We start from the raw sequence: 25488 nt of genomic DNA, 5'->3' as shown, positions 1-25488 counted from the left end.
AATAGCGTCCTGCGACCTCGCCTGTCCATAGATATCAGAACAGATCATCATGTCGGCAGATTCACGTAAGAAAATTTAACCATTTAGTATGTTTTCTATCGATATTGCATGATAGATGAATCAGTAAAGATCTTAAGAGTCTTTTGAAATACTTTCCATGTTTTTCTGATTTCTCATAATCCGTAATATGGATACCGAAAATTCTTCTAGCCCGAAAGTTTATTTTGTGCTTTGCCTTTGGCGTGCCACATGCATTGCCATTGACTTTGTGTATGTTGTGAGTGTGCTATGACCATGCATGTGTACATGAAATGTGATTGTGAATTTAGATTTTGGTGACTTGATTTTGAATGATATCTGATGAAGTATTATGTGTATTTATCAGTGTTTGTATAAGCATTTCTCGAACATATTTGAAATGTATGACTATAACTAGGGACAGAAATGGGTATTTTGATATTGCACTTTGGGATCTTTAAATGTATCAGAATTGTTTTATCTTTTAATTCCCAGTTGATTAATGTAAAAATCATAAAAATCGGCCAAGGGGCTGATTTTTTATGATTTTTCTAAAATGTCATGCATCGGTAATTTTCAATGGTATTTTTCAATGGAAAGTTTGGTCAAATCCTAAGACAAAGGTAAGTCTTTTCATAGTGAAAGTTATGTAAACAAAAAAGTAAACAACTTCATACAAGAATATTTCTGATATAGAATGTGCTTGAGGTTTATTTCAAATGAAAACATGACTTACATTAGCAGACAAAACAGATGTCACAATTCAAAGACATTATCATCAATTTATTATTCCGTGGTTGCCATGGAAACAAAGGAAAATAAACAAATGTAAACAAAGGTAAATAACTTCGTCCGACAATGAGTTTTAAGTACAAAACTTCTTTTAATGTATTTATCATTATTCAGTTAGCAATATATAACAGTTCTGAAATGACAATATCAGTTCTCTTCTCGTAATTACAATTTATATTTGTTTACCACTTTCTTCTCTTATTCAGTGATGTAAACAAAAGAGTAAACAAATTGATTGTCGCGTAAAAATGCTGTACGTTGATCAATTTCTTTCATTTCTTCTCTTAATAAATGACTGAATGGTTATATTTTTGTTGATGTATTATGATTTGTACTAGAGACTTTGAGTGGTACTGTAAATGCTGTGTAACTATTAAGTAAACAAACACATACTAAATTTCAAATACTTGCAAGTTGACTGTTACTTTACATGTACATGTATTTATAAGAAACGGGGTCTCATTAATGGAACAAACTTCCATATAATATATGCATAATTATACACTTGTACCTTTCTTTCTAAAGGCTTTCTAGTACAAGTACAACATAAATTTACTTAGTTTGGGGCTGCATTCAGCAATGCAAAAAAAAAGAAATAAATTCTATATTATATAACTTATTTTTGAATATGACCTTTAACAATTTTTTTTTTTACTCTTTCTCTCTCTGCAGGCAATTTCTATGCTAAGTTAAGAAGGGATTTATACAAGCTCTCTTCAAAGAACATCATTGATAATCATTACTTTAACTACAGTGCAGTATGAAGAAATGATTCACCTACCACCTCGAATTGTCTTTACTACATGTATAATTTAAATCATAACAATACACCATGCTTGTGAGGAATTTAAAAATGTTCCATTTCTTCAGTTGCACTAACTAGACAGGTACATGTTTAAGACTACCAATAGGCCAGGTATCACTTACTCTACAACAATTTCCAGATTACCTTCTTTATAGTCATCCACTAACTTGTAAGAATATATTGCAGAATCACCATCATATTTGATGTTGAACCAGCTTGGGAAACCTGGCACTTGACTAATAACAGTTCCTCGATATGGGACTCTCTCATCACCTTCACTGTAATAGTGTATTACTGACTTGCCCTTCAAGAGTGGTATTGATACAATATCTTCTGAATTACTTCTTTCCACACATGTACCCTCCTCTACAGACTGGGCAGCATCAATAAATTTGAATAAATGCAATCTTACTTCTTGCCATGGAAGAGTAGTGTACCTGTTTGATCCATCATTTTTTCTGGTGAATGAAAATTTCTTATCACCAGGAATGTACTGGCACAACATCAATCTTCTAAACTGAATCTGTTTCTTTAACGCTACATGACGTTCATTGTCAGAATCACATTCTATCATTTTGTCATTGACTTGACTTCTAGTCTGCCAGAGACCTGCATCAATGATGGTGGATGTCAAGTCAGATCTTCTTTTAGTTTCTCTCTCCCTCTGTGCTTTCAATTTGCTTTCTTTCTCTAGTTGATTTTTTAACAGAATTTTTTGTCGCTCTTCATTTCGTTCCTTGTTTGTTTGTACAAGTTCATTTCTAGATCTTGAAATAATGGTCTTTAGCATACCTTCAAACTTTTCTGAAGAAAGAGCATCTATATATTGTGATGTTTTGTTAAAAAGGAACATAATTTGTGCTTCATTAGTGATGGCAGCAACATTGGGTCTTTTTTTAGGAGGAAGTCGAGGTAACCAAAAATTCGTTCAGGTAATTTATTGTGTTTTGGGGCCGAGGCTGTTTCACTTACATACGTCTCATCTTCCTGTAGGTTATGATATTTCCCCCCCGGTAAATAATCTTTTGTAACTCTTTCCAGCAGCTGGTGAAGTGCAATAAAGGTGTGCTTGAGCATACTGTGCACTTCACCGTCATGCTCTGTTTTTTCGGTAAGAGATTCAAGCACTTCATCTTTTGATATCAATTCCTCCGGAAAACAAGACAGATTACCCTGCATGAATTCTTCTAGTTTGCTGTCATCACTAATACACTCCCCTAAAAATGTGTGAAGTGAGGTGTACGTTTGACACAAGTCAAGTATGTGACCCTCTTTTTCTGTAATGCGCCACAAAGGTGCTGTTATAAGCTTATTTAAAAGCCCCAGTACCCGACAGCCTACAATGTAAACCGGAACACCTACATCAGCATGTACAGCTTTCAACAATTTATTTGGTGTGCCATGCACCTTGCTCAGAAACTCTGTAATATTATTGTGCAAATGATATACACACCCACCAAGTAGAAAAATGACATTGAATCTGTTCCCATGAAAATTCAGCAGGTAAGTTTTTGTGATGTTACATCGTTTAAGGAACGTTTTCCAGGCACGATGGCAGCCACTTTTCTCATCTCCACCCTTAGAAAAAGCTTTACATGCTGTTCTCACAAATCGTGTTGTTCCTGCTTCCGTCTTACTTACATTAACACCAGGGATTGATGCTGCTCCTGGATTTGGGTCAGTGTGCATATCTTCATAAGTTTTGAATGATGAAGATATGGTTTCAGCCATGGAAACGAGAAGATGTAGGCCGCAGAAAAAATTATTCATTTCAGTTAGTTTTGCCTTAGTAGATTCATTGAAATGTTGCCACCCTCTTTATACAAAGGTAGACACTCTTCCCTAAATGTCTTAAGCATAACATTAAACAAACATTCTGTGGCTGCTCTGTCACTCATTGTATTTTTTATTTTTGTTAGAATTTCCAAACCTACATCATTCCGGGCAACCCATCGGATAATTCCGAACATATGGAGCTTATGTCATCTAAGACAAGTTTCAAAGTCCCTAGTGTATTTTCGGCTGATTTCGAAATCATTTCTCGCATCCCAAGAACATAGCTGGAACCCTCACTATCATGCATTGTGTATGCCATAAAAATGTCTCCACCTTTTGGAGTCTCGTCCGTTCCAATTGTCAGATTGTCATGTTTGACCAACTCTTCTAACTGTTTCTGCGCCAATAACAACCTTTCTCTATTCATGTTGGCAACAGTACGTCCTGTAGGAGTATTATCAGGAACTTTCCCGATCATTCTAAGAACTGTCTCAATGACCCGCCCTACATTATCAAAACCAACATTATGGTCCAATAAAGAATAAACACATTTCCGGACATCACTCTTGTATGTCATAAAAACCATCCTCGCCATCCATCATGTTCACTACATCACTTTGGTGCCCTTTTAGCTTAGAGTTATATTCCAGGAGTTCCTTAATTCGTTCTTCTTGGTCATTGACCAATTTTTGCAATGTTTCAATAACATGTTCTGCCTCCTTTGCTGTATCTTGCTCCTCTTGCTTTCTTGATTCAAGTTCATCAGTTAATTTTTGGGCCTCTCTTTGTACAGATGAGAAATTTTGCACAAACTTCTGTTTTTTCATGGTGATTTTTTCCAGGTCCTTTTCTAGTGATCTTCTTTTTGTTCTTTCTTCTTGGGTTTGAGTTTTCTGATACTTTTGCCTTCGTTGTTGGAGGAGCAGCTTATGAGGAGATGGTCTTTCGCGTAGGGAGTTATTTTCTTCTTTAAGTAGTGAGTTTTCTTGCTGTAACTTTTTGCTCTGTGTTTTTAAAACTTCGTATTCAAAGATGGTAGATTCTGTCTCTTTAAATGGAGGTTGTCTTTTCCTGCAAGTGATGGTAGGGAATATTCACTGTCCTCCCAAGTTGTGATATCGTCTGGGGATCTGCTTTTGTTCTTCATGTGGCCTTGTCTAGTTTTAAAAAAACTCTTCGACTGGTTGCTGATTCTTTTAGGCCAATCTTCACCTTCGGGAAAGTTTGGAAGTAGCAGCTTCAGCCACAACACCAAGTCGGACCAAGTCTTCTTCTGTTCATTTCTGAGTTGCATCAGTTGGTAGATATGCTTGTTCTTAAGAGTGTGTCCAAGGGGTCCAAATGTCAGATTGTTAGTGACAAGCTTTTGCAAAAGCTCATCCGATAGAAGAGGTACTGGTCCTGGATTAGCCTCAACATCATTGCAGGCAGATAACAACTGGCTACACTGGGGTAGTAGATGCAGAGACGCCATTCCCACAGTTACTGCTATCAAGATGGCACAAAATGTTCTTAAACCAGGGCCGAGGCTCCACGATGAATGGTCAAATTGAAACTCATTTTCGTACTGCGATGACCTTGCTGCCTTTGATGAAGGCATTCTGAAGAGTCCAATCCTCTGCCGCCACACTTCCAGGTGACATCCCATTTCGAGATGAATTCTGTTGACGAAAAAAGAAAAGTACATGTAATTTAATTAAGTTGATTTCCTTTTTTACTGTATTACCTTAATCAAATATAGGCCTATAATAAAAAATAAAAAAATACACTGAGGTCAGCATGAAACCATCTTCAAGAAGAGAAATAAATGTTGACCATCTCCACAAAAGCAACCTCTCCAAAAAAAAATTAACATGCAGTATCACAATGAAACTATGGACTGGTTTGTGACTCCAAGAAATTTTATCGGGCGACAAGATAATAACTCACCTGAGTTGAATTGAATAAAGAAATGTATTGATCTAATTCATGTGAATGTGTGTAAAGGAAAGAAGAGCCAAATATGATAAACTTTCAATATAAAAGTCTTTAGTTTTAACTTTCAATATTATTCTGTCAGTTTTTTACATTCAATTACACCCTTTTCTCATTTGATTATCAACACTGAAATTATCATGTATTAAGGGGTGTAAGTACACTTCATGGAACAGCCGTCAACAAAAAATGAGCGTGACCCATTCGCACAAAAGGTATCTTCCATCTTTCGGACGCCCTCCCTACATTGATTCGGCCACACCACACACACTATACTGCACTGCGATGACTCAGCTCAGCCACCGCGGCAGTCACAGCACAACACACACACACTGCACTGAATGTACTTGCGATCGCATGCGCTACAAAACCAAACAAAATCATCGTTATTTTCCAGTAGAAAACTCTTTTGTCTACAAACTGATACCAAATTCATTAATATTCTGATAAAATTTAAAGGAAAAAACCAAGGTTAAAGTGGTACTTACCTCAAAAATGATCGTAATTTTGCAAATCTTGGCCGATTTTCAAGCTAGTTGTGTCCGATGTATTGCAGGTAGTTTTGGTATCCGATATATACCCCTACCTAACGCAATGCAACGCGAAATCGTCTAAAATGGATACAAAGAAAATTGACTTCGCTTCATCGATGGAAAACGAAGTTTTTGCGTGCAGACCGAAGGATGCGTAGTTGCGTTGCGCAGTAGCCCGTTGCGGTCCCTACTATAACTAGTGGTTAGGTGAGTGCATCACCTGCTTTCTCGTTTTTAACAAAGACAAAATTAAGCCTTCAGTTTTTGTCATTTTTTTTCAATTTCAAATTTTCATTTCACTTCATGTGAATCAGTTCTTTTGTTCTGAAAATGGTTGTTTGCATTTTTCATGACGTTCGGCCAGCCTATTTTCCAATTGGCCAGCCTATTTTACAATTGGCCGACAGTTTTTAGACTTTATTCAATCTTTTTCTGAAGATCGTTTTCATGTTTTTGGTGCTTTTTCATTAAAAAAATTGAAGAAAGAAAATGATAAACAAACGGTGCCCTAAAAAAATGGACGCTAAACATTATTTTTGTATAAATTTCTCCTTTGCTGTGGTGATTTATCAGTATGTGCGCTGGTTCGAGAATGAGGAACGTCCCAGAAAAAATAAGGATCATCCTCATTTTCGCAGAAGTTTCATATTTCCGATCTGCGCGCTGGTGAGGCGAAAAACAGATTCTGCGATAATTCTGCGATAATTCTGCGATGATTCTCTTGAAGGATTTTACATTGACTTTCACGTTATGAGTGATAAATCCTTGGGAAGATGGACAACCCACAAAAGTAGATGGTTGAACTGGGGTTATTTTCTAAAGTGGAATCCTTTTTTCGCATCGCCAGCACCTGGTTCGTGAACCCGAAACCTGCAGAGGGCCGATGAAGAAAAAAAAAATCCGCGAAAAAGTGGACGATAGAGTCTACTTATTTTTAAGAATGCAATTTGTCCGCGTTTACGAGGATATCCTCGGGCGATCCTCATTCTCAGACCATCGCCCCTACTGTTGATGTAAACATTAAATTGTCCCATCTGATCGATGGTCTGTACTGAAAATTGTCATGAAAGGTGCCCTATAATTGGCATTTGACAGAGACTTTGTAAAATGACAACAAAAAACAAAACAAATGTCCGGTATGTAAAGGAGTGATAGACTTTAAAAGAAAAAGTTTCAGATTCTAGACTCAAGATAAAATTTCAATTTTGGTAGTTCCAAACTTCCATAGAAAGCCCAAATAATCATGTGGTGTGAGGAATTCTTTGATAATAGATCTAGGGTCTACTACATTTATGGCACTTGTCAGTGGAACGAAACACAATTTCACTGCAGCAACTGTTGACACAAAAGAAATATTTGTGTATTTGCCTTTTCGGAAGTCAAAAGCCCATTTAAAAATTGTATGTACTGTATAGACTACTATGGGATTACTTTATCTGATTATTAAAAATTGTTATGGGGCATTTGGGCTACCATAATCAAACCGCAAATATATATGTTGCAAGTTTTAGATTTGGAAAGGAAAGAAGGTATTTACATGTGTAATGTTTTAGTGGTACGTTCAGTAGCAAATTTTCATTCAAAATGATTCAAGTAATCCCAATGATGAGATGCCTTACAATAGCTGGAATTACCGTATGACTCCTGATTCCATCGTGGCTCCTGAGGAAATAGTTGACAAAGACTAAAATCAAATCACTTCTCACAACCAATAATTTTTGCCTGTCAGAACTTAAGTCAGAAGCCCTTTTGAAAAATTCTTAAAAACTGAATATTTGCCTTGAGCCATCTGCTTACCACATTTCTTTTTTTGCCAGTGTAAACAGAAACGGTATTTACTGTGTATGCATAGGAATTTGAGCTTCTCTTTATTTTCAGAACTATTGTTTTCCTTTTTCTCTTTACAGAATACGCTGGTTATGGCGCCACCCAACAGTCGTAAGTAGTCATTTATTTGATTGATAGACAAAGGGGGTAGAAGATTTATCTGGCTATTAAAATTTGTTTTTGGCATTTGGGCTACTGTATTCAGATTGGAAATATGTGTTGCAAGTTTTAGAATTGGATTTGTAAATGAAATAAGGCATGTATTTTATTTTGTTTTTAAAAGTAACTTTAATAAGAAATTTGCATTTGCAAAATCCTTATGATGATATGCCTTACAAATAGCTGGAATTACCGTATGACTCCTGATTCCATCGTGGCTTCTGAGGGAATGGAGTAAGGAAGTAAAATTAAGTTTTATAAAATCATCTGTTATTGATCCTTTGATAAATTTTGATATGTATAGTGAACAATTTATTTGCAAGCCTTAGATCCTCGGGGCAGTGGTAATGTTTGTTTTTCGTTCACACACGACCTGTTAAGATTTGTAAGTTTTTATGTAATTTGTATGCTTTCTAATTGCTTTAGAGCTCCATTATTTTGTCATGATGTAATGCTTAATTTAGAGCTTGTATTTGTTGTTTTTGAAGGTATGGGTATGGAGGCACTGCTGGATATCAACAACCTGCTGCTCAACCTGTAGCTAGCACTGGTTACCAACAACCAGCTGCACAGTATGGAACGGTAAGCAACCTCTACAGTTTAGTATCTTTAAAAAAAAAAAAAAAAAAAAAAAAATCAGAATTGAAAGTGGCTGCTTGTGAATGAGAAAAGCAGGGAAAAATAAAGTTTTGTTTATTGTACTGGTAAAATATTATTATTGTGGTCTACAGATATTAATTTATCTGGCTATTCAAATGTGTTTTTGGCATTTGGGCTACCATATCCAAACTGGAAATATGTGTTGCAAGTTTTAAAATTGGATTTGTAAAGGAACTCAGGCATGAATAATTGTATATTGTTTTAAAAGTACCTTTGATAAGAAATTTGCCTTTGAATAATCCTGATGATGAAATGCCTTACAAACAGCTGGAATTACCGTATGACTCCTGATTCAATCGTGGCTTCTGAGGGAATAGAGTAAGGAAGTAAAATTAAGTTTTATAAAATCATCTGTTATCAATAAATGTTGATATGTCCAATCCCTATCACTCTTCACCTGTTCTGTTATTCACCTGTTTTGATATTCACCTGTTGTGTTATTTGCAGCCTGGATATGGTCAAACAGCAGCGGCTCCTGCTCCAGCAGCAGCCGTAGCAGCAGCACCCCAGGCCTCTACCGCTGGCTATGACTACTCTCAACAACAGAGTCAGCCACAAGGTCAGCAGTCTTACTCAACCAGCACATACAGTCAACCAGCCGCACAGCAGCAACCACAAGCATATTCAGCTGGTTAGTATAGTCTGCAATTGAAAGAGTCAAATTTGGGACTGAAGCCTAATTTAGTCCTGTAATCTGGAAAGCTCCAAAAGAAGTTTGAAGGAAAAAATAGATCTGTGGCAAAAAAGCAAAATACAGGAAAAGAAATCAAAACTCTCATAAATGTTTTTAAAAGTTGAAAAAAATAAAATAATAGGTTGTAAATGGAATGATGTCACTAGGCCCAGTTTAGCGATGTAAAATGGCCCTGGAAAACTGTCGCTCAGGTGCCATGGCATTCAGGGCTTCAGACTGATGATATATAACACAGGGCTTATAACAACCATATTTCCTTGGGAAGTTAAATAGAATAGAGAGATGGAGACACTTTTTGATCTGTAGTTGTATCTTTTGCCTTGGAAGTAATTAGCCACATTAAGATTCCGTTTTACAAGATTGGGTCTCCACAATATTACGCAGATCAGGCTAACAGCCTGCTCCAGATAAGTATGTCTCTGACTAATCTGGCGTTCCCGCTGCGTAAATCAATGTCATGTACCGCTATCTTGTCGTCTAGATATTTGTGGATGACATGACGAAGTGCATGTACAATACCATTTCACCAATTCATCTTTCACGTTATGTGAAGATACTCTAAATGAAGGGCTTATAACTGAGAAGAGTCCAAGAGCAAATATGCCCCGGCTCAAAATCAATTATGATTGAACTTAGGTCAGATAGGCGATGGTTAAATATGAAGGTTTTACCCACATACTCTCTTGTGACTAGTAAGTTATATTGTTGCCAGGATTGCTCTTTGGTGGCATTCATGTCCTTTGGTCAAAGGTAGGCGAAAAACAATCTGGCTATTGCCCTGTTTCTATTGTTGGCAACACAAACATATCTTGAATTGTTTATATATATTATCTTCAGGTTTCAGCCAGCAGGCCGCTGCTAGCACGCCCAGCACAGGGTACGCCCAGCCTCCTGCAGCTCAGCCATCATACAGCCAGCCAGCTGCAGCAGCCCCGTCAAACTACAGCCAACCCCCTGCCCAGCCGCAGCAATCCCAGGGCTACCAGCAGCAGCCGCCGCCTCAGCAGAGTCAACCAGGAGGCTACAACCAAGGTCAGTCCGCTGGTGGTGGTGGTAGTGGTGGTGGGGGTTACTCACAAGGTGGACAACCACCAAGTAGCGGCGGGGGATACCAGAGTGGTGGGGGTGGACAGTATGGCCAAGACCAGCGACAAGGTGAGAATAGTGGCCGTGCTGTAACCTCCATTCCAAGGGACTGGTGCAAGACTCTGTCATAAGCTGAAGGCTGTAGACATCTTACTGAAACATGCTTAAAAAAGAAACGCCATGTTTTAATTGGATGTCAGTGAAGTGAGACTGATGACTTGCAAAGAGCCACAATTTCTATTCTGTTAACAGTTCTTTGTTCATGATGTTAGGAACTAGCTTCTCTCGAGGGTAGATGAATTTGCTTCCCTTGGCTGTCAAAACGAGTGCACTTCTGATTGCTGAAGGGTCTCTCTCTCCAAAACATTATATTGATGGTATACCAGTCTTCATTTCATGTATTGCCAATTAATTATGACAGTGTCTTGCTTCCCAGAAATCTTATTTATCAACACTCGTTTCTTCATGGTTTTGCGTAGATGGTTGACCTGCCTCTTTCTCTAACTTTTCAATTTTATTTGACTAACCTATAGCCTTGTAGAATCCCCTTTAGATGCTGAGGACCCATCTAGAGACTCTAGCTTTTTCCCCCTTTTTTAACGTGCCGTTTTCCCTGTAGTGAGTCTTAGCCTCTAGAGCAGTCGTGAGAACTGCAATGGCAACCTCAAGCCCAGAGAGTGTGCATCTGTAGATATATGTGAGGAAATTCACATTTTTTAATGCACATCAACTTGACATAATCTGCACATTTTCAATTGCTTATGGGTTTTCTCGCCCAGTCTACTAGGGAAACAGAGCAGTTGCTTTTTGGAGATTTTCCACTGCATAAAGCCATTAAAGTATCTGCTTGTTTGATTTCAGTCATGACGATGATATCTTCTTGTAAACCTCTAAACATGCTATCATTTCTTACCAGATAAAAATTGAAGTGTGCTTCCAGGTTCAAGATGAAATTATGTACGCGTGTGATTACTAATTTGCACTAGTTTGTTCGGAGCTTTCCCTACATTTACTATTTGCTGACTGTTAAATTAATTAATGTGCTAGATCAGAGATTGTGTTTCTTCAACTGTCAAGCTGGTAACAAAAGCTTCTGGATAAAAAATGTCAAGCTTCATATTGCAAGAATGTAAATTGGCCCATATATATCCTTATCCTGAGCTTTGTTCTTCAGATGAAACTATCAACAGATGTTTCTATACCAACGTCTAACTGCCTGTTCTAACCATTCTTTCATATATTTTACTTGATAACCTGAAGCTGTGAGGAGCAGCTACAAAGCCCATGCCTGCACACTATTTAATCTATCTCTATCAATGTTCTCCTTTCCAGGAGGCTACCAGCACCCGAGCTCTGGAGGCTACAGTCAACCACAAAGCCAGCAGTCAGGTTTGTTCACACGTCCCTTCTGCTACCATCCATCCACTCCTTCAGTGGATCTTGTTAATCGTCACACATTCTATGCTTTGGATAACGTTAGACATGTTCATATTTGCAGATTCCATTGGACAACATCCTATGACGATGATCATCATGATCAACGCATAAGTCGAAGAGCACTTGTGACATGTCAACACGTAAAAATGTCCTTTTTATGAAATGACATACATGAGATGAGTCACATGTGTGTGTCATCAGTTGAATAACAAAATAATTGCATGTATCTTTATCATATTCTAAAGGACTTGACTGAATTAGTTTAAGTCTGTTAACTGATTGCCTTGACTTGGATTCCTCGCTTTCCTCCAAAATTCACTCCGTAGAAGTGGAAAGAGTGTTACAAGAGAAATGATGATGAACCTTCACACACCTAGGAACTTTGTGCTACTCCAGTCAAAATGAAGCTCAGAGTCACCATTGCTCACCTAGCACGGCCCAAATTCACAAAGGAGGTTTGTCGACAAACCTAGGTTTATGTGCGTCATATGACTCGTTTCGATGCGTTTCAGATCAAGGTTCAGACAAACCTTGGTCTGAAACGCGTCATTTGACGCACACAAACCTAGGTTTGCCGACACCCTCCTCTGTGAATTTGGGCCTAAATGTCTACCACTTGAGTAAAAGTAAGCACTTGATAAGAAGACTTCCCATATGAGTTTATCAATCTGAATGATATCATTTGTTTTTGCAGGTGGTGGTGGTGGAGGTGGTGGCTATCAACAAGGCAGTGGACAAGGAAGTGGATATCAGCAAGGTGGAGGTGAGTTTGAAAATCATCCTTAGACAAATACTGTACTGTATCCTATAAATGAGAATGTGTAGGCTGTCTTGTGTGTATCTAAGACCAAGTAGACTCCAAAGTACACTGCTGAAGTGCAGGCTTGAGTGGTAATAAGATACAGAGGCTTTCCGGCCTATAGATGTACTACTTAACAGCATTGTGGTCCCATTTTTCAGTTGAATTTTCAGGTTAAAGATAAAAGTAGAAAGCTAGTGTTGATGTACTTAACAGATACAAAGGAAACTAAGTAAGGTAATGAACATGCATGCAAGTAGTGTGCTTAATATCACACTGGTATTAGACAAAGATCAAGATGATATGTAACAAGCAGGTGTTGTAACTCATTCTTTAAAAGTTCTGCCTTGGCGTGTTCAAATTAAGAGGGTGTATGGAAAGAATTCTGCTGAATGCCAGGTGTATGCATGGTCAATTGTCTATGTTTGTACATGTTGAATTAGAAAGATAAGTAGAGAGGTAACGTGAACCCTGATAAGAGCTTGTGGTTAATTCTTGGTGTTTTTATAGGGTACAACCAGCGACCTGGAGGGCCTGGGCCACAGGGAGGTGGGGGAGGATACAGACCCCCTCCCCAGGGTAAGTCACAACTACGGAGTAATGTGTCAGAGTCATTATAGAGTAAGATATCTGCAGGGTTAGGTACAGTACATCAACCCGATAAAAGGAACTGTATGAGTATTATGGTACACTTCAAGTTAGATTATTTTATTAAGTTGTTCATGTTTATAGCTACTTACGTACTATCATTGATAACATCACCCTTCCCTTCACTTTAAACACAGTAGTAACATTCCAACTTAGTAATGTAGAAGTCAGTGTTTCAAGTAATTTCTAACAAATTGATGATCCATTTCTAGTCCTGTTTCCGCATGTATGAACAATGTTTGACCAGTGGATGAACATGTTTGACCATTGGATATGTTGATACCATTGTAGGTGGACCGAGTGGCGGTGGAGGAGGAGGAGGAGGATACAACCGAGGAGGTCGTGATGATGGAGGCCGTGGGGGCAGTGGTTTCGGGGGAGGACGAGGAGGAGGAGGAGGAGGGGGTCGTGATGGAGGATTCGGGTGAGTTACAAGTATAGACAGATATTCATGGAATGCATATGTTTTAATGGTTCCTATTAAAACATACAGTGGCTCTTGATGAGAAGTAATAGGACATATACACAAATCTTTGGTAGTAATATATTTCACATCTATATCTTAATTTATTCATTTATTCATATCTTTATTATTTTTTTCTGATGTAGTGTGCTACATATGATTTTCATTGCCTTGTCATGAAACAACATACGAACTTATACATTGAGTGATTCGTAAAGCTGTGATAAAAAACTTGTACAGAAAATAAGTTTTAAGAAGTAAAAAGGTTGCGACAGGTTATTAGTTTTCTAGAAGTAAATTTTTGTCGCAAGTTGTAGCCTGTGGTGTCTTGAATAATGAAAGGCTCATATTGCACTGGCAGTAAAGTAATAATTTATGGTACATATTACGATGTGCAAAGGCTTGGGTGTTTTTTTAGGTACATCACTTTTTGTGCCTCCACACCGAGGCATTATATTTTTATAAATCTGGGTGTAGTGTTTGTTGAACCAAAGCCGATGTAGATCTAAAGCTAAGAGTAATACGCCCCTATTTTCATCAGTTCTGGTTCAGGACTTGGTCTATATATTTATTTGGTGTCAATGGTGTATTTTATTTTCATAATGAACAGTACATTTTGATCCGTTTCTCTAACAACATTACATGCCATGGTTTCTCGTTTCAGATATCATCCAAAGTATGAAAATATGTAGTAGTTGTAAGAATATATAAACTGTTGAAAGTAAAACAATTTATTTGCTTATTTCATATTTTTATATGTTTTGTAAAGAACCAGCCAAGTTTCAGACAAAAAGTAAATGTTTTCCTGAATTTCGGTTATTCAGGTTATTAAGACATGAATACAATATATGATGTAGTTATGGAATTTTGAGTGTACAAATAAATGCACATGGGTTTGAAATCAAGAAAGAAGAAACTGGTCATTTTGGAACCATATAGGTACATGTATTGGTAGTGTAAAAAGGTATACATAGAACTCCATTGGTAATGGGTCAGTAGTAGATGTGTTTTGGTTATGAGGTATTGAGGTGTGTATTTGACTGGTGTTTAATCACTTCTACAATTCTAGTTGACATGTGGGCAGAGATATATTCCTCATACTTAGAGCAGAACTGGTCATACATTAGACAGTAAAATTCATGTCACTATGAACCTGACGGACAAAGAAAGCGTACAAAATAAACAGTTCCTCAAGTAGACAAAGGAACATCCCTTCACTGCTATTATGTAAAAATGTGTAGAACAGGTATCGCATACATATTCACGTGTTCTATACATCTTTACATAATAGCAGTGAAGGGATGTTCCTTTATCTACCTGAGGAACTGTATATTTTGTCCGTCATGTTCATAGTGTGTGAATCTCACTCACATTCATGTATGGAAGCTAAAAAATCTCTCTGTGAGGTTATTAGTAGATGGAGATTAGATTTCTTGATTACTGCAAGAAGCACTCACTTGAACTTGTACCATGTGATATCATGAGCTGAGCACCATTGAGCAGCAGGAAATACAAAAACTTGTTAATTTCTGTGCCAGGGGTCCACAGTAATTTGTTATGTCACAGGTGGTCCAGAAAGCAAGATTCCAGGTGTGTTTGCATGAGTCTTATTGTTGTTTTCTTCTCTTGTGGATTTGATGAATTGAATCGCCCTACTTCAAGTCGGCTGAAGATGGAAACAGATGTGATAGGACTGCTACTATGACATTGAAAGAATAAACTACATTGATGTACAGCACTCTATTATCAATAAGACCACACAAAATCAACCTTTTTCTTTTTTTGAAACTTCCTATTCCAGGTCATGTCATCTCTCTATCTCTCTCGATCTCTTCTCTTTCCACTTCGTCCCTTGTCTTTTTCCTCTAAGATAAAGAGCTGCAATTACACTTTATACATATTTATAAAAAAACAAAAATGCCCTCTCTTATCAATGCATTCATTGAAGAAGCATGTCATCATGGTGTTAAGGAAAGAAAGGTATCTGGTTTGATATCAAATGAAATCTGTTTCCCCCTTTTGTAATGTACGACATTCATCCTCTGTCACCTACACACTCGGGTATGACATCCTTTGGGTACTTTGGTGGTTGCTTATGAGGACTTTAACAAAAATCATCTTGAGGTAAAGGCATTACATGACAGGACCTTCATATAGTTTCTATTCAGTACATGTGACAGCTTCAATGATAACTTGACCATTCATCTATCGGTTCACTCATGTTTTTCTTTGCGAAAAAAACAAAACTTCAAAGTAGTTGTATGGACTGAGCGAGAGTTGCAAATATGATTAAGTAGTGATAGTTGTCATGAATGACTTTACATGATACATCTTCACTCTTTCAGACTTCTCTTTTTCTAAAGACGCTTAGGAGTGGGCTCTCATGGGGAATTCAACGCAGTTTGGGTGTTTACAATAACAGCTGTTGTCATTGACCAGGATTAACCTTCAGTGTTTCATGTATGAAAACTGAGGACCCTCGTCCTTTAAGTTTGGAAGTGCATAAACAGCATGTTGAAAGAAATAAAATGGTATTGCTACTGGTTTACATCTATGCTTGTGTCTACATTCTATGGTATACTGACCCATCTACCAGAGGTATTCTAAGAAATGGAGAAAAAAAAGAAGCTCTTTACAGGAGTTCAAATGATTCAGGGTTGATTGTAAGAAGTGTTGAACTGGCTGGTTCTACTAAGAAAAGATATGGTTATATAGTGTGAAAATAAGTGGTACACAGTTATTCTCTCTTCCTGTTCACACACCGTTAATGTATTTAATAAATACTTTGCTAAAGATCATTTGTATTTCTTTAATACCATTCACTTCTATGAATTGAATGTGTGTCATTATGTGAGTGTGAGAGATATGTTACCCCCTTCCCTTCTCACATATTATTTGTGATGTTGCAAATATGGCACCTTCTTTTACCAAAAAATACATTCGGAGGAAAATGTAGATACAGTCAAACCTGTCTACAGCGACCGCCCAAGGGAAACAAAAAATGTGCTTGTTGTAGACAGGTTCTTTACTACATGTTTCAATGAGAAACCATTTTCAAGGGAAACAACAAATGTGGTTGTTGTAGACAAATGGTCACTAAAGCAGGTTTGACTGTAGTTTCTTTTCGATTATGAGATTAGGCTGAAGTCATGCTGCATGGTTGATGGTTATTTTTGAAGCCCTACATATTTTGATATGAGTCATATTTACTTCACAATTTTAACAAGTAGTTTTGTGTCCCAAGTGTTACAAAGTTGCTGCATGTCTTTGCTGACATAAAACATGCTAGGAAGTTGGTTGTATTTTATTAAAGGGTTTCTGTAGGTTAAATAGTATGTCAACACAGCACTTGTATTGAGCAATTAAGAGATGTCCTGTTCAGAACAGACATTTAGGGAATTTGGGTTTTTATCAGTTCTAGGATAAATAATATATTTCTAAATATGTTTTAGATATTACAAGTTGCTCAGAGGGTTGCAATTTCATGCAACCCGATTGGTTTCGTCCACAGCAGTAAAAACAAAAATATATTTAGATACTAGCCATTGTATTTGATAGTGAGTGAATGAAGTGTTGTAATTTTCTTTCTTTTTTTTTATTTGAAAAAGAAATAATTTTTTTTTAAGTAACAGAATGTTTAAACATTTTATTAAAGCGTGTAGAGTCTATAATTTAGTGATGATGTTTTTCCTCGTATATGATGAAATCAATGTAAAATTAAGTAAGGGCTTTTTTGTTGAATTGTGTAACTTTTTTTTTGAAAATGTGCATTTATAAAAATACACAAAAGTGTATATTTTAGGGAGTAATAGCATTGCACATATAAACGTGGAGCAGAATGATGCTGTTCTTATCACTTACAAAAGTAGTCTTGATAAGTACTCTGATTATACATACATACATACATACATCAAGAATGACAATAAGGAATGCAGAATAATTTTCCTTTAAAAAAAAATCTTGTTATTTTATTTCTTTATTTTCATACTATTTAATTTTTATTGCGTAGTGTGGTAGGAAACATTGAAATTGCATTTGAAAACATATTTTTAGGTGCATGTTGTCTCAATTCATGTTTTTGGTGAATTTGTAAAGAGAGGTTTATTTTTGAGAACCATTATTTCTAAAGAAGAGGTTATTTATCTGTCAGACATTTATGCTTGCAAAGTCCAATGAATGTGAGCCTTGAGTGTATTTAAGATTCAAGAAGAGAAGAAGAAAAAAAGTTTGCTTTACAGTTAAAGCAGGGCATGTGTTAGGAAGAATAAACCTCTCTGGACTAGTTAAAGTCGTATAAAATGTACATGTGTATATGAATATTGCCTGATTAGTCCTGAACAGTGGATCTACCTTCTGACTAGCCGGTATCCACAAGAAGATAATGAAGATTGTAAAGAGGCTTAAAGTGAGATCAGGGAAGGCTGCAATGCCCCCTCCCTCTCTCCTAAGCTCTTGGCTTGCTCTTCTCAAATCAACTTGCCCTTTTATTTGTCCTCTATCTATCTATACAACCAGTGATCGTGGTGGCGGAAGGGGTGGATTCAATAAGTACGGTGGTAAGTTTAGGTCACCCATCTCTGGTGTGTCGATCATCAATGTGTTCTAAATTTATTTAGTTTTTATTCTTATTGAAAAAATAGATGGATAAAACCCCCTTAGTGGCATTATTTGAAAGGGCTCTAAATGTAAAAGCATTTTCTGTTTGGATGGGTAAATTCATTCAGGGGCTCAACTTTCAAACTTTTCTTTAAGGTGGGTTATTTAAAGGATTGTTTTCAATCTTTGAAAGTACTTCTGAATGTGTAAAAGGAAATTAATATATTTTTATGATGTTTAAAGAGTTGATGGCAAGTTCCCATTCTTTTACTTTACTTCAAGTATCCTGTGCAACGTTGTGTTTAATCTCGAGAAAGATACACTTGCCGATAGCTAGTTTGGTAGTAACTTGTATTCGAGGGTCAAACTAAAAAAGACTGATGAAACAATTTGACAAAGATGTTTTTTTCACAAAAAAAGGGATCAATATATCATGGATATGGGTGATTAGGTTGTGGTTATGTGAATGTTCTTATTTATGAATATGTACCTATGAAATGTTATTCTTTTGCAGCAGTTGGGAATCAAGGAGAAGCAGACACTGCTCGTAAACGTTCATACTTTGACTAATGGTTCATATACAAACATACTCTTAAAGTTTTACATGGTGTTCACCAACAAAGCATACAGCGCACTGAGCGCAGTGTCGGTAGTAAAATGAGTTGTACTGCAAACTTACATATTTGGTTGTGTAGTTGTCATTGTGACAATGCGCGATAGAAATCAGTACCATCGAAATGGGATGAAACAGGAACTTTAATATAAAGAAAAATGCCAATATGTGATAATAAGTGTGTCCAGGAGTTGGTAAACAATGCAAGTTAGCGTGTCCTTCTGGTAATTTATCAAGCAAATACAGCATTGATGGCAGTAATGTTTTACTGAGTTGCAGCAAAGTTAGTCTCTGAAAATATAATCCTATCGGTAAAAGGAAATTACCAAGGCATGCTGCGATGCAGTCATACAGGAGTTGAGATCTTCAATATTAGAGTCTATGGGAAGTCAAGTGGGCATTTTTCCCCACTGCATATTTATGCTGAACATGAGGTTTCTTGCTCAGTTTGTGTGAGTTGGTGGGATGTACCAAATGGTTTGTAACAAACACATAGTCGCGGTACTACAATATTTGGGTTTGTGTGACGAGTTTTGCCCGTTTTAAGAACTTCATTGTGGCAAGGTACAAAGAGGTTATTAACACATAAATTAAGGATGAGCTTGGAAGGAGAAATTAAAGAAATATATATCAGTCTGATCCAGTAAGAAGATGATGCATAGAGTCTTCAAAAAATAATTCAAGAGTTAAAGCAAAGCACATTTATATCATTAATGAACACATAACTCCCTCTCCCTAGGATATGTCGGTTTGATATTGAAGAAAATCTAGTAATGTACATGTCGCGGCTGTGCAATTGTAGAGCATTGAATTACCAAAAAGAAAAGTTTATACTTTTAAAGAAAAAAATCTGGTCAACGGCTGAAGGTGCTAGGGTACAGTAAAGTTTGATGATTTTGACATCGAAAGAGGTAGTACCCCTCCAAGTCCAGCCTACGAGTATCATGAAAATGCAAGTGACGATGTTTGGGGATGTGAATGTTCTAAAAAGGTTGTGTTAAAAAGAAACTCACCATGAAAAATCTATTCATGGATTAGTAACAGTGTTGTGCCCAGCATGTTCATACATACACATATACACAAGCGTTAGCGTATCATGTCATGAAATAAAAATGTAAAACATGGGGTTTGAGCATGTTATAGTTCGGTTTTACAGCTGTAACATGACATTTATGTTATATCTGTTAAGCTACAAACTGTGCTTTACAGTAACTTTACTAACACAGTTTTGAATGTACAGGACTTAACGTATGTGTGAAGTTAGAATAAAATAAAAAATCTTGGTACAAAAGTAACTAAAACGCAGCAGCAGCATGCAAAGCATGGAGTATACTAAATGATACGGTTCAATTGTATCGATGGGATTTTTGTACCCGGCACAAGATAAAGCAATACATTTGGTGGAAGTACTGTACTGAATGAAAGTTAAACAAGTATTCATTTTTTACCAAGCAAGGTAGATCATAATGATTTGAAGTAGAACTTGCAAGGTAGAAACTGCTAGCGGTTTATCAGACGTGATTTGAGGTGCGTGTATATCTTGCTATACCCTCTCACTGTCAAAAGGTTTTAAAAAATAGAAAAAAAATATTTAAAAAACAAAACACGTAGGAAATGAAGTATCATATCACAGACACTACTAACCATAGATTTGTATTACTGTCTTCTAGGTTCTGTGCAAGGAACTCAATGTGAAGTGACGCAGCAAATATATTTTGATCACATGTTACTCTGTTATTAATGCAAGGTTCATTTTTGTGCTCTATTTAAAGGTGATGGCGGTGGTGGTGGAGGAGGAGGCGGCGGTGGATTCGGCCGCGACTCTGACAATGGATACAACAAAGGAGGTGGAGGTAAGGGAATTGTAAAATCTCAACTTTTTTGGGGGGCCATAACAATCGTGCATAAATAGAAAGTTGTTCTGATGTATATAGGCCATTTGTACCCTGCGAGGGGATGCTACGCTTTGCGTTGACTTGTTAATCTCGCACCAAATAGTAAAAATGCACATGTATAGTTGTTGTTTGAAAGTTGAAATTTTTGATCCCTATGTATCTATCAAGGTAGCTTCTCAAAGGTTGATTGTATATGTGTGAAATAATTAGTTGCAAGTCTATGCCCACATTGCCTGAATATCAGAAGGGCCTTACTTTATGAAAGTTTCAAAAGATATTACAGCCTTCTGGGTTTTCAGCAGATGATATGTTGAGGCAGTGAAAATGGAGAATGTAAAAGTATCTTTCTGCTTTGATCTTTTTGCGCAGAGATGGAAGTACAACACGATACCATATTCATCAGTGGAATGCTGCCAAACAGTGTCGATGAAGACAAGATCAAGGAACACTTTGGACAGATCGGTGTTGTCAAGGTAACGCACTTAATTATCTTTATACTTTGATATGATAGTTCTGGTCTGAGTTCTGGATATGGACCAACATTTTAGAGAAACTGATATTGGTTTTACTGTTGACAAATACAAAACCCATTGAGGGACTATAGTTGATAATTTTATTGGCTCGATTAATAGTAGTGTCAAATCAAGACTGAACACACTATGAATATGACGGACAAAGAAAGGGGACATAATATACAGTTCCTCATTCTACCCTCAACAATTGCTATGGTAGACAAAGGAACACCCCTTCACTGCTATTATGTAAAAATGTGTAGAACAGGTGACACATGCTTATTCACTTGTTCTACACATTTTTACATAATAGCAGTGAAGGCTTATCCTTTGTCTACCACAGAAATTGTTGAGGGTAGAATGAGGAACTGTATATTTTGTCCGCTTTCTTTGTCCGTCATGTTCATAGTGACAGACGTTGTATTAAAAACAAAGATATGCAAATTGAGGACAAATTTAAGAGACTGTCTAGCCTGTGATGATGAATGTGATGATCTAACAGCTTTGATTCCTGTTCTTTCTTTGATTGGTTCATTAGCTTGATAAGAGGACAAACAAGGATAGGATCTGGATCTATAAGAACAAGCAAACACATGAACCTACAGGAGAGGCTACAGTGACGTATGAAGACCCTCATACAGCTACATCAGCTATTGATTGGTTTAATGGTGAGTAGAGGAATCCTTGAGTGATTTAAAGCCCCACTGCACTCCTTATAGCTACTTGCAGCCCCTATATATATAGCAAATAATGCCTAATCGGTGCCTATTGGTCCCCCATGATCCTCTTTTTCTGATAATTGTGAGCTGATTTGATGAGATAACCCCCTGTCAGTGACCATGCAGGGAGGTCTAATCCTCCCTGGCCAAACTAGTGCAGACTGGCTTTAAACACTTGTCTGGAGATGGGGATGTCGTGTGTTCGATCCCGGGACAGTGCTTATGTCCTTGAACAAGGCATTTATCTATAGTGCTTCTCTCCGCTCGGGTTTTTAATGAGTTCCTGTGAGGATATTCAATTCCATTCAATTCAATTCAAAAAAAGAATTCAATTCAATACGAAAATCATTGTAGTTCGCTTAGCATTGTGAGCATCTGTAAAATGGCGATCGGCTGGAATGCTCCCTTGGGAGAGGAGAATGTCCATACATTGTGTGCGAACAATCCTGCATCCAATGACCAGGGTAGTAGATGTTTGAATCACTACTTAAACCCAGAATGTGATTATTATTAAACTCTATTCTAAGGTCTCATTGGTATTTTGCAAGTCCAAGGAAATGTGAAATTACATATTGTTATCTGTCTTGGGACATTGTCAAACTCCAACCCTGGCAATAGTTTTGGAACGTCCTCTGTCAAACATCATTCTTCAATATGTCACACCTACAAAGATGTTAAATATGTGTTTTCTCGTGCAAACCTGGAGGGCGTTTCCCAAAACTTGTTATCAATGACAAATGACAGTTTTTGTTATAAGCTACTAAAATCCTTGCTTCTGATTGGTTATCAACAGATTTGTCACTGATTTTTGTCATTTGTCATTGAAAAAAGGCTTTGTGAAATGGGTCCCTGTGTACCATGTAGTGACACTGTAGGTGCTCATGTTATTTCTCTATTTTCTCTGTATTTCAGGCAAGCCCTTCAATGGCGCTACCATCAAGGTAGAACTAGCCCAGCGTCCAGCCAACCGACTCGGTGGTGGTCGCGGCGGTCGTGGAGGTGGTGGAAGGGGCTTTGATAGGGGTGGTGATAGGGGCGGTCGTGGAGGGCGTGGCATGGACAGGGGTGGCCGAGGTGGTGGTGGACGTGGAGGTGGACGCGGAGGACCTGGTGGCGGTGGCTCATTCCGTGAAGGAGATTGGGAATGCTCGTAAGTATCGCATAAAAATGGTTTCTGTTGAATGCTAGAAAGTTGTAACTTAACTCTAAGCAAAGTACTTTTAGTTAAAATCCTCCTGGCTTCCTGCAAAATTTGTGCGGTTTCGGAAAATTCAGGATCATCAAAAGGATTCTTTAATTTTAAAATTATTTGCAGTGATAGGAACATGACAAAAAAAATATGTGATATAATATCACATAAACAATTCCAATTAGCCTTCTAGCTCTTAGAAACACTCCTTTCAACTCCAATCTTCACTGATATCCTTAGGCAAGATATCAACCTGCACTTGCTACTCTCCACCCAGGTGTTAAATGGGTACCTGGGAGGATGCGACCGTCATCGTTGGTCAAACAGTTTTTGAACGTCAAGTAATGCCTGTCTGGAATGCTCCCCAGGGAGTGGAGATTGTGCACATAGTGTGTGCGGGCAAGCACTGAATCCAATGACCGAGACATTTGTATTAAGCGCTATATAAAAACTAAAATATTATTGATTCAAAGAAGTGTGTATTATTTTTTTGTAGCAGCAAGGTAAAATTTATCTCTTTTTCTGTATTCCAGCTCGTGTGGTAACAAGAACTTTGGATGGAGACAGAACTGTAACAGATGCTCAGAAGCAAAGGAAGGAGGTGATGGTAAGTTCAAATTGCAAATTTTGTAAATACTTGGTGGCCCAATAAAAGGGAATAGCCTACTTCCAGTTATGTGGAGTCATATTCACTGGTACCAGCAGTTGGGAGAATGTTTTCACATGAAAAATGATACCAAGATTGACAAACTTTGTAGAGGGGTTTTTGTTTTAGGGATCATTTTGTGATGCAAGATTGGAATTCAAAAGGTATATATAACTGCACATAAGAGTTGCAGAGTGAGAGTGGAACTGATCAGTTGCAAATGGAATAAAGATGATTTTTGGATTGTTAACTGTGATTGATTTGTCTTTCTGTGCACAGGTGGACCCGACATGGGTGGCGGCATGAGGGGAGGCCGTGGAGGTGGATTCCGTGGTCGTGGTGGTGATCGTGGAGGTGATCGTGGACGTGGAGGCTTCGGTGATCGCGGTGGTGGTCGTGGAGGTTTTGGAGGAGGACGAGGTGGTGGATTCCGTGGTGGGCGTGGCGGTCCCGGAGGACCAGGTGGACCCGGTGGTCCAGGAGGGTTTAAGATGGGTGGAGATAGGATGGGCGGAGATAGGCGAGATAGAAGGGATAGGCCTTATTAGATTCAGCAAGGTTTTAGATGTATACAGACGCACACCAACCAGACAAACGATCGTTGTCATGATTTAATGGATAGAAATTAACTTTTAATCTCACATGGACTTGTCAACTGGCCAGTGTTGCGTGAGTTCACTAACTCTTTTGATATCAGGAGGTTTATGTTGAGGCTGTAAATATTCTTATTTGTGTAGCTTCATTATCTCAAAGTTAAACTGATGTATTCTTGATGTAAATCAGTGATTTAGAATCGGTCTGTGCAAGGGGAATTTTAATCATGGTCTATTACCAGGAAAGTTTAATCAAGTTTTTGTTAATGTAAGGCTGATCACACATGCACATAGATATTGGCACTGACCAAACAAAACCATTCTGAGTTCTGTGCTAAACAATTGAACAGATATCTGGAGAAATGACCCACTTTATATGCATTGTGCTTTTTGTTTAACTCCCTGTTATCAAATATTGTACTAGTGTTTTTTTATAAATGAGGTGAATGCTTTGAATGTTGGTAATTTATAAGAAAGCTTTTCTCTTGCATGAGCAACACACAACCTGGATAAAGTTAATTGAATAATTTTAAGTGCAAATTATTTGGAATGGGTAAAGTAAGCAAACTTTCTTCAAATTTCCAAAACAAGAATGGCCCACATTTTAATTATTGCCACAATAAAGTGCTGACTTTTTATCAACTTCTTTTTGGTTAATTTTCATTTCATTATATCATCTGTTGAGCCTTGTATAAGTATTTCATGTCTATATTGTAAGTATACTGTAGTGGCTTTTCTGCCTATTTTTAATGCTATGTCTTTGTCATTGTTGTAAAATAGAATAAAAAGGTGATGTTCCTGGAAAAAAAAGTTTTTGTGATTTCATTCTGAATTTGACTTTGTGAAAGAGGACTTGAATTTGTAAGTTTCCCAAATCCTGCCGTCGGTAGGTCAAACTTTTGTTAAATTGATAAATGGTCAAGTACCACTCTCATTCATCTCGGGTGGAAAAATAATGAAAGAAAACTAAAAGACAAATCTAGATGACCTGGCTGCAATGTAATTACAAGAAGTCTTTTACCCACTTTTGTTTTCTAAACCACTCAAATCGTAC

The 25488-nt window shown here is 37.4% G+C and overlaps 2 protein-coding genes and 1 non-coding gene across 12 annotated transcripts; 2 read left to right on the top strand and 1 right to left on the bottom strand.

Annotated features, from left to right (window-relative positions):
* Positions 1–25244, top strand: LOC580739 (RNA-binding protein cabeza). 10 transcript variants are annotated; one of them, XM_780777.5, is made up of 16 exons: positions 1–65; positions 7806–7836; positions 8373–8466; positions 8992–9175; positions 10076–10270; positions 11657–11713; positions 12456–12524; positions 13071–13139; positions 13500–13632; positions 18187–18227; positions 20653–20733; positions 21145–21248; positions 21826–21955; positions 22919–23156; positions 23729–23802; positions 24121–25244. In XM_780777.5, the coding sequence occupies exons 1-16, from the start codon at positions 50–52 to the stop codon at positions 24387–24389; spliced, it is 1785 nt and encodes a 594-aa protein (XP_785870.3). In that variant the 5' UTR covers positions 1–49; the 3' UTR covers positions 24390–25244. The 10 variants fall into 10 exon arrangements, with proteins under 10 accessions (XP_785870.3, XP_011673381.2, XP_011673386.2 ...); XM_011675079.2 differs by having other exon boundaries at positions 10076–10393; XM_011675084.2 differs by lacking the exon at positions 11657–11713.
* LOC105442707 lies at positions 703–6088 on the bottom strand. The gene is made up of 2 exons (XM_011675078.2): positions 5854–6088; positions 703–5052 (listed from the first exon to the last, which is right to left on the bottom strand). Exon 2 carries the CDS (start codon positions 3383–3385, stop codon positions 2435–2437), a length of 951 nt encoding a protein of 316 aa, XP_011673380.2. The 5' UTR covers positions 3386–5052; positions 5854–6088; the 3' UTR covers positions 703–2434.
* Mir5993 (microRNA mir-5993) lies at positions 14900–14956 on the top strand. The gene has a single exon (NR_130633.1). It is a non-coding gene; the product is annotated as a microRNA mir-5993 (primary transcript).
* Positions 25245–25488: the final 244 nt, after the last annotated feature.

The sequence above is a fragment of the Strongylocentrotus purpuratus genome, unplaced genomic scaffold (genome assembly GCF_000002235.5).
Source record: "Strongylocentrotus purpuratus isolate Spur 01 unplaced genomic scaffold, Spur_5.0 spur5_scaffold_2, whole genome shotgun sequence".
NCBI classification, from domain to species: domain Eukaryota; kingdom Metazoa; phylum Echinodermata; class Echinoidea; order Camarodonta; family Strongylocentrotidae; genus Strongylocentrotus; species Strongylocentrotus purpuratus.
Note: the sequence above shows the minus strand (reverse complement) of the source record. Positions and strands in the feature narration are given on the sequence as shown.